Source organism: Lotus japonicus, chromosome 3, assembly GCF_012489685.1.
Source record: "Lotus japonicus ecotype B-129 chromosome 3, LjGifu_v1.2".
Classification (NCBI taxonomy): domain Eukaryota; kingdom Viridiplantae; phylum Streptophyta; class Magnoliopsida; order Fabales; family Fabaceae; genus Lotus; species Lotus japonicus.
In genome coordinates this window covers 88,036,668-88,046,110 of record NC_080043.1, presented here as the reverse complement: position 1 = coordinate 88,046,110, position 9,443 = coordinate 88,036,668, and the positions used below count along the sequence as shown (strand labels likewise).

The 9,443-nt window shown below is 35.9% G+C and overlaps 1 protein-coding gene across 1 annotated transcript; it reads right to left on the bottom strand.

Moving 5' to 3' along the window:
* Nucleotides 1-7,188: 7,188 nt before the first annotated feature.
* LOC130744951 (uncharacterized) lies at nucleotides 7,189-9,236 on the bottom strand. Its single transcript, XM_057597109.1, has 3 exons — nucleotides 9,039-9,236; nucleotides 7,713-7,907; nucleotides 7,189-7,607 (listed from the first exon to the last, which is right to left on the bottom strand). Exons 1-3 carry the CDS (start codon nucleotides 9,234-9,236, stop codon nucleotides 7,383-7,385), a joined length of 618 nt encoding a protein of 205 aa, XP_057453092.1. The 3' UTR covers nucleotides 7,189-7,382.
* Nucleotides 9,237-9,443: the final 207 nt, after the last annotated feature.

Sequence of the window (9,443 nt, the reverse complement as noted above, 5' to 3'; positions counted from 1 at the left end):
CGTGAATGCGATCTGTTTAGGGTGCTACAAAGCTTAATTTCGATGCTTCCTTCCTCCAAGGTGGCACGACAGGTTATGGAATGGTGGCGCGTAATTTTCAGGATGAAGTGATGGCCTCAGCCACAGCTCACCCCGTGGCCTCTCTTTCTCCTTTGTTGGCGGAAGCAAGGTGCTTCAGGTGGGCGCTTCGACTGGCGATTGACTTGGGTTTTCGGCGTGTGGCCTTTGAAACCGATTTCCTCCAATTGTTTAATTGGTGGAATTCTAGCACTACGGGTTTTTCTTTTTTAGCTTCCATTGTTGCAGATTGTCGCACTTTACTTTCTTCGTTTGATGTTTTCTCTTTTACTTTTGTTCACCGTTCTGACAATACTGTAGCTGATCTTTTGGCTAGGAATGCCTCCACTTACATGAATTCAGTGTGGGTGGAGGAGGTTCTTGATTTTGCTGTTTCTTTGGTTGCCCCGGATATTTTAGCATCTTTGCCTCTAGTGGTCTTTCAACCAGTTCCATTTCAAAAAAACCTCCCACCCCCCATCCAAACAAAGCCTTAGAACCCAAAGACAGTTTGCCTCCGCTGGATAAGAGAAATTCGGATTCTGACGTGGTGGCGAAGGCAAAAGCAAGAGCTTTGTTCGGTTGATGCACTCTACCAACGTTATTTATGGAGGGATGAACCAACCCCTCGTCCTCCAAATTGTAATGGCTTAAATACTCTAAGGGTCCCTGAAATTGTGCCTCGTACGAAAATAAGTCCCTGAAAATTTTTTTTTCCGATTCCGGATCCCTGAAATTGTTTTTTTAATCAGAATAAGTCCCTGCTCGTGGTTTAAGCCTATCTGGCATATTTTTTGCTGACTCAATATTTACACGTGGCTTTTTCTTTTATTTTTAAATACACATGGAAAAAAAAACTATTAAATTTAAATATAAAACATTATTTACCTAATTAACCTAAATCTAATTAAACCCACTAATCATAAATCCCTAAATTCCCAAATCTAATATAATCAGAACTCAACCTAAGAGAAGGAAAGGAAAGTCGAAGAAGGAGAAAGAGAAGCAGAGGTAGAAGGTGAAGGAAGGGAGCTTCAGTGTTTGAGAGACCTAGCCTCTCCCAATATGTTGTGGATGGAGCTGCGTTAGGGTTTGAGAACCCCTAGCTTCTTCGCGACGGCGGCCGCCAATTTGTGCGGTGGTGGCTCGGTGGTGCCACTGGCCCTTTGTCTCCTGTCTCAATCTCTTCTACTTCGCCTCTTTCGTGTTCTAGTTCGGTTCTGTTCACAGAGTGGGCAACAAGGGTCGCGAACTTCTTGCTTCTTCGCGGCGGTGGCTTCTGTTATGAGTGGCGGTGGCTACATGGTGACCATACAATCAGTTTCTGTTCTCCAACTTCCTCTTCTTCACTACAATCGATTTCTGGGTCCTGATCTTTCTAGCTTCATAGAGTTGGGTTATCGCAGCTTTTTCTTCTCACTCTCGTTGTGGGTTTTGTTACATTGTAGTTGCTGTTGGTGAATGTTGTGGGTTGGTTTGTGGGTTGATTTTCATGTTGTTGTTGGTGTTCATGTTGGTTGTGGATGAAGAGAGAGGGGGGCTGGTGTTGTTGGATTGTTGGGTTTCTGGATTGGGGGAGATGCAGGGGAGAGGGAGAAACTAGATTTTTGGGTTTTTGGGGGTGGGGGTTGGTTTTTGGGATTTTGGTGGTTGGGGGTGATGGGGGTGGGTTGCGATGAGGTTTTTGCAGTGGGGTTGAGGGTGGGGGTGGATGAATGATGAAGATGAAGAGGTTGAAGGTGATGAAGATGATGAAGATGAAAATTAATTCATGATGAAGATGAATAAGAATTACATAGTGAATAATAATTTGTTTTCTTCTGATTTATTTGTTTGGGATTAGGGATTAGGAATTAATTGATTTAGGGTTTAATTTTAAGATTTATTTGTTAATTATAATTGATTAACACATGTGTAATAAAAGAAAATTAAAAAATCCACATGGAAATGATGATTGTGCAAAATAAGAGCACATAAGCACATAACATGGGTAGGGACTTATTTAAATTAAAAAAACAATTTCAGGGATCCGGAATCGGAAAAAAAAATTTCAGGGACTTATTTTCATACGTCATACAATTTCAAGGACCTCTAGAGTATTTAAGCCAATTGTAATTACATGAAATGCGGGTAGTAGCATGAATTATTAAATGTCTTAGGTTGATGTTATGCTTTGTTTGTTCTTTTGCATCGGAATTGGAGAAAAAAAGTACGCATTTTTTTTTATTTTAGATTAAAATATCATGGTTTTTAGTTGTCTAAAAGTAATAGGCACTTTTTAAAAAAATTTAAGAAAATCATAATCTGATTTGAATTTGTGTACACTAATAAAGATCACTTTTTTTAATTTTTTTTCTCATCTATTGTAAGCTATGTTTGCCATGACCACTACAAAAAAAGTTAATTTTAGTGGCATGCAGTTTGTGGCGGTCTTACACTATTTCCAATTTTTTTGAATAATTTTAATTTAAATTTATTAGGCTTTTGAATGAGAAATGTTTTCAACGCTGCTACCACGCGATTTTCATCTTCACCATTCGCGATTCTTCTCCTTCTCTGAATCTCCACCTGTGGTCCCTTCATCCATCGATGCCTTCTCCTTCATCCATCGATGGCTTCCCTCTCAGTTCCATCGAGCGAGGCGGTGGCGGCGGCGGCGACGGCGGTGCAAGGAGTTCGAAGAGGAAGTTAGGGTTTTCTCAAAATCAGATACCCTAGTTCAATCGTCGTTCGTATTTTGTTTCTTCACTCTCTGTTTCTTTGTTTGCTATGCTAATTAACATATTAGGGTTTTGTTGTTGTTTCTAGATTAACATGTTATCACGTTTCATATCACTGTTAAATTTCGGTTACTATTTAGTTGAATCAATCTGAAGAACACTTTCTTAATCGATAGTTTTCCTTGAATTGTGTAGGAATTGATTTGTTCCTTATTTTGCCTCTGCTACTGACTGAATTTATCAATTGTCACGGTCTATGCAATGTTTGAATTGTGAGTTGATGAAGCACTGAACTTGATGAAGCCATGATTTTTAAGCTATTTGGCAGGTTAATTCTTTTTGTATAACATGATTATTTTAGTTGAAGCATTTTTGTGGAATTCTGCAGTGACAATTTGATGGAAGATCAAAGCTCTGGATCCTTCTTGTAAGTTTAGTATATATCAATTGGTTTTGGTGGCAAACTTTCATGTGAGAAGATCCTTAATAATGCAAATATTTGTATATTATCTACTAGATTCTCCTTCAAGAGTTGAATGCCAACAAGGGAAGAAATTGTTATAATATATAGGAAATTTGCAGTGGGGTGTTCTTTTAGAGAAAACTATAATTAAGCTTGTAGTGGATAGTTATCTCAAATTGGTTATTCTGGTGTTTTTGATAGATGATTTCTTGTCTTTCAGAGTTTTGGGCAGCATGGAAGGGAGTTGATTACCTCAGAACTTGCTTTAAGGATTTTATCTATTCTAAGTGAAGAACAGTTTCTACCCAGCATGGATCAATCTTCATTAAACAGTATGCTTGACATGCTTGTCATAAAGGTAAGTAGAAATTCCTGCCATAATTAAGTATGTGATAATCATGAAATCCATTGTGGAACTGAGCTATGATTTACAAGATGCTAATAAAATATACCAAGTATGGAGGGTGGTGTTATGTGCAAGTAAGCATTGAACTCTAATTTCACTTCTGGACAAATTGAATGTTGTATTCTATCCTTTGGGACTTTTGAGTACTTGTTGTGACTTGTGAGTGCCAAGTCTGCAATGCTACCTGTAAGTTCTAACCACTATTGCTATGTGAGGATCATTCAACATTTTTTTCCATGTCCTATGTGCTTCTGCATCAGACAACAATAGTTGCTTTCACATACTGGCATAATAGTGCTTGTTTGATTCTATCTTTCTATGTAATAACTAGTTATGAATTCTCATATCTTTCTCTGCCAGTTGAATCTACTTTATCCTTCTCTTATGTCTCTTTATTTTGTCCTGTGCAGCACTACCTGCACAATCTCTCTTTCAATTCCTTTATTTCATGGTGAGCTTAAATAACTACTATGCCTTACAATATACTTTCCATATGATGCATACTCTGGTTTGTGATAGTGTAACATCTTGGAAGTTTCCTGAATATGTGTGGAGGAAAACTTAGTTATTTATTTTGACTTTTTGAGCATTTCAAGTTCAATTAAAATTTTTATTTTATTTTATATTTGTAATTAAAGATGAATTGAAAGTGATTGGCAATTGCTTCCTACTGGAACATAAAGTACTCTACAGTTTGATACTTTCAAGGTGCTTTACTCTTAATCCTTTTGGAATGTTTACACAGCTCTATCTCAAATATAAGGCTGATCGTCTATCTATTTTGCATTTTTGAATGTTTATCTATTTTCCTGTGTAGGTGTCTCCTTGTCCTGACCTCATTCTAGAAAATCCTGGTAATTTGAACCTGTTTTTCTTCCTATTTCAGTTTTTAACTCAATGATTTTGCCTTTCATTTTAATCAATATTAACTGATCATAACTTTCTTATAAAGGTGAAAGCTTTGTGGCCAACCATCAGCAATATTGAGTTTGTGATCCAGTTAGTATAATGAATCTTTATTAAAACAAGGATGATTGATAAAACTACAAGGGATGTGGAATGAGGTTCAAAGCCTTTCCTCTAGCCAAGATAACACTACTCTGATACCTATTGTCATTTTATGATTTTATCTTTTTTTTTTTTTTTTTTCTGTAGTCTCTGCCTCTGATTCAAGTTCTTATTCATAGGTGTGTGTTTGTGTCTATAATATCTATATATTGTTTTTTCATATTTGTGGCTTAGATCTGAATTAAACTCCCGGATATCCTCTTTTGGTACTATTTGGTTCAATGATATGCAGATTCTGTTTATACTCTTAATTAACCTTTTTAACAGAACTGCTTTTTTTTCCTAGTTGTTCTAGTGATTTAAGACTTCTATTAGATGTTATATTGGACAGGAGCTACCCTGTTGACCATCAAGGGAACCAGTTAACTCAGTTTCAGCAGCTACCTAAATGAAGCAGAAGTTGCAGCAGCTGAATAACAGAAAGCAACTAATTTGTTTGATACCATTCTCAGGTAATGCAGGTTGCTTTTAGAAAATTGCAGTGCATTATACCCCATTGTAGAAAGATATTTTGAATGGTGTGTCAGCTAGTTTTATCTGAGATATTGATTGAGAAAAATTGTAATTACAATTATTTTGCCTAGTTTGTATGAAAACTACTAGATTTTTGGTTGGTTGCTGGGGGTAGATTATGGTTGGAGAGAGTGTAAGGTGCTGCCTCGAAGATAAATGCACTGTTTATAACTAGTTATAGTCAAAGAGAATATAGGATGAAAAGGAAAGTACTTGAGAAAACCAGAAGAAAGACTAAAAAGAGGGGGTATAGTAAGATATATAGTAATTTCCTGTTGATGTATACCACAAAGAAAGTGATTGAGGAAATGAGATATAGAAAGTAGGACCTATTTGCCTTAGCTGTGGTACAGGGTCTTTGTTATGGGTATGCAACTAGTACTTAGAAAATTTGGTCCTAGAGAAAGAGAATTGAAGGAAAGAAATAGAAGAGATAGTGTCTGAAATTAATAATGTTGTGATTTAGTAGAGAACTTAATTGTCATATCCCTGCATTCCTTTGATCGTAATATGATTTAGAGAGAATTTAATTGTTGAAGCAAACAAGAACAAGAATTTCAGCCCATAGTATGTGTTTTGTTAAAAGGCTTAATAGCTCTTTTGGTCCCTCACTTATCACAATTTTGGTCCCTCCAGAAAAAAATTAGCAAAATTAGTCCTTACATTTACACACTTTTGCCGTTTTAGCCCCAAAAAGGATCATTTTTGCAAAACATTAAGCAATGTGGAAGACTAAAAGTGCTAATTTTATTATTGGGGACAAAAAGTGTAAAATCGTGATAAGTGAGGGACCAAAGCCTTGTTAAAACAGTTTGTGGCGACTTTTGTGGCGGTCTTAAACCGCCAGGAATTGTTGTGGCATGAAAAACCAGCGGTCGGGTAGAAACCGCCACAAATACGGTTGTGGCATCCGAGAAGGTGGCGGGCACGTTGACCGCCACGTAAGCGTTTAGTGGCGGTCATAAACCGCCACAAACAGCAAAAAAGACCGCCACTAAAAAATACTTTTTTTGTAGTGGACTAACAGGTGAACTAGATAAAAACTGAAAGCTATAAGCTAGCTTAAAGTTGAAAACTTATAATTCAGCTAATTTTAAAAAGTGTTTGGTAAAATTGGTAGTTGAAAAAAATGAAATTGTAAAATAACATAAAATGATATTTCTATAATTTGTTTTATATTCATTTGCATATTAATACCTATATAATGCGTTATTTATTCTTGAGCATTGCCAAAAAAATTATTTTTCTGTTTTAGGGGAATATTCTATTTCTATTATATAATAATAGGTTTATTGTTAGCTTATTGTTATTTTGAATTTTTTTAAATTATGCTCCAAACAATCCTCCCTTTGCGAGATTATTGCCAATGTATTCATAGAAAGTTAAATTTTCTGGAACCAAGCTTCTAATTTTCGACAAATAAGGTTATTGAAAGAATTGAAATTACAATTGATACGACCCAAGAACGATATATGAGTTAATATATGCTCTAAAGTTGAAAATATCATATATATCTTTTAAACCAAAATAAAATCATATATATATATATATCTAATATAAAAATGGAAATATTAAGAATAGAAATAAGTAATTCAATTCATTATAAGACTTATTCTTTGAAAAGTAGGATGCCATGCGACTACTCGGACTCGAACCGAGATGCTCTAGCACTGCTGCCTCAGCGTGTTTCTCAATTTCACCATAGCGGCTGCTTACTTAAACTCATAATAACCTCTTAAAAAAAAACTAAAACAAACGCACTCTCATGTTCTACAAAATTACTTTATAATAAAATATTATATAGTGTTTCCAATAATTATATAGTTATGTTATAATTATATAACGACTTTCATATAAATATTTTTCTTTTACCTCAAAGCATGTAGATCAAGTGACACGAGATTATTCTAGTTTAAGCAGAGTTTTCGAATTTGAGTATGTGTGGGTGTACTTGCGCTAAGTGCACAACAAAAGTATGTAGTTTCCTTTTTTTAAAAAATAATTATGTTAAAAGTAAATACTACGGACCAATACTCGTTCATACCAAATGGATCCCCAGCATCGGTTCCACCGTAATTTAAAGGAAACATCAAGCACAACAATAACAAATAATAAAGTCTTAATTGCATTATTGCATCCTATCTATCAAGGTTATCTAACTAGCTAAGTATTCTGTCATCCATATCTCGAGGCGAGACCAAGACAGTTGAACTGCAACTTCATCTTCATCAGGCAATTCCATGTTGTTCCGCTTCTTAATTCTTTCTGAAGATCTGTTCATAAATGCGTGTCCGACGCCAGGATATATGTGTACTTCATATGAAGCTATAGGTTCATTCAAATCCTCCAATTTCAATTCCTCCTTGAATTTCTTCGCAATCTGAGACAACAACAATATAAAATTATGTTTCTTGAATAGAAGGATTTTGACTAAAGGGAATTCAAGTAAGTGACGAATGACCAGCAATGTGTGTTGCAAACATACCTTAACATCCGAAAAGCCAACAAAATTTTCCAACTCCCCAAAGTGAGTCTGAAGAGGAGAATAGGGTATGGTAGGGTCTTCACGCCCAGAAGAGGGAAAGCCATAGAAAGCTACAGCAGCATCAAGATTTGAAACCAAGTTAGCGCTGGCAATAGAGAGAGCACCCCCCAAACAAAAGCCAGTTACACCAACATGTTACAATGAAATATCAATTCACATATTTCTTTAACCATCCTAACATTCTACCAGCTTATGTAATCATGCCTAATATGACGCGCCAAACTGACCCTCACACTAACTGGCCGAGAGTGAGTTTCGTTTCCAGTTGGAAGTACTTCAACTTACATATTTAGCTTTCCAAGACAGTTGAGCAAAGTGGTTGGATTGAGAAAAATCACATGCAATCTAATTTAATGGGTAAACAAACACAGTCTAAAGAAGTACTAAAATCATTTGTCGTATTTAAAATGTCCAAATCAACTAGTTAGCAGTCAATCTATCAGCTCACCACTAACCAAATAAGCCGATTTTTATTTTTATTTTTTCATTCCACTAAATTTTTTTAGATAAGCCAAAATGATGTTTAAAAGAAGTACTAAGGGTACTTCAACCTATTACAAGAGTAGAAAGTTAGCAAAAAGCTAACAACTAAAACAAGAAGAAAAATACAAACTGAACTTGCTAATAAACCAGTACACCAAGCTCAAACATAGGAGCTAAACCAACCAGAAAAACAGAACACTTAAAACAGTAGGTAAAATAACTCATGTTCAATTCTAGTTCATGCTATCTGCACCTTAAAAAGAGAATCAGTAGAATACGAGGGTCCAACTAGAAATCCTCCCAAATAGATATTCTCTCCGTTTCTATTTAATTGTCCACTTTGAGTGAAGGCACACATATTAAGGGTGTGATTCATTTTGTTGATTTTTAGAAAAAGTGAGGATTATTTTTCTAATTTGCCCTTTAAAGTATGTGTTATCTCTCCTCATTTATTGTACTGACAAGGACATTTGTTGTAAAAAACATCATTTAATGCTCTCTTGAAATGCTAAGTGGACAGTTAAATAGGAACAAAAACATTTCTTCAAAATGTACAGTTAAATAGGAACGAAGGGAGTAAGTAATAGTACCCGGTGGAAAGTTGAAATTTCTGCACAAAATTGCCCCGATTCTTAACCAGATAAATGGCTCCAACCATACAACAGGTCACAACGAAGTGAGTGTAAGAACCGGTTGGACTTGCCACTCATATTGAGTAAAATAGAATCCCTTTGTTTTCCCCTTGAGCCAGGACCAAGATTTAAATTGAATTCCATTTGATACCTTAGCAACATCCAAATTGCCATGCCTAAATATGATGTTGTTTCTGAGATTCCAGATACTCCAAATAGTAGTTATCCATACCACCCAAGCACCCTGCTTCTGAGATTTCGACCGCCAATTAAATTCATGCCGCAAGAAACGATCCTTTGCATTCTTGGGAAGGACAGTGGAGAATCCTAACCAATTATAGCAAGCCATCCATATGGCCCACGAGATTGGACAATTGAAGAGTAAATGTGAAGCTGATTCCTCTTGTGAAGCACAAAGAGGGCACAAGATATCTGTTGTAGAAGGAATCATATGTCTCTTTGTAAGATTATCTCTGGTTTGTAGTCTGTCATGAAGTGCTTTCCAAGTGAAGGCTAGCGCATTAGAGGTGCTGGAACGCACCAAAGACTCTTGAAC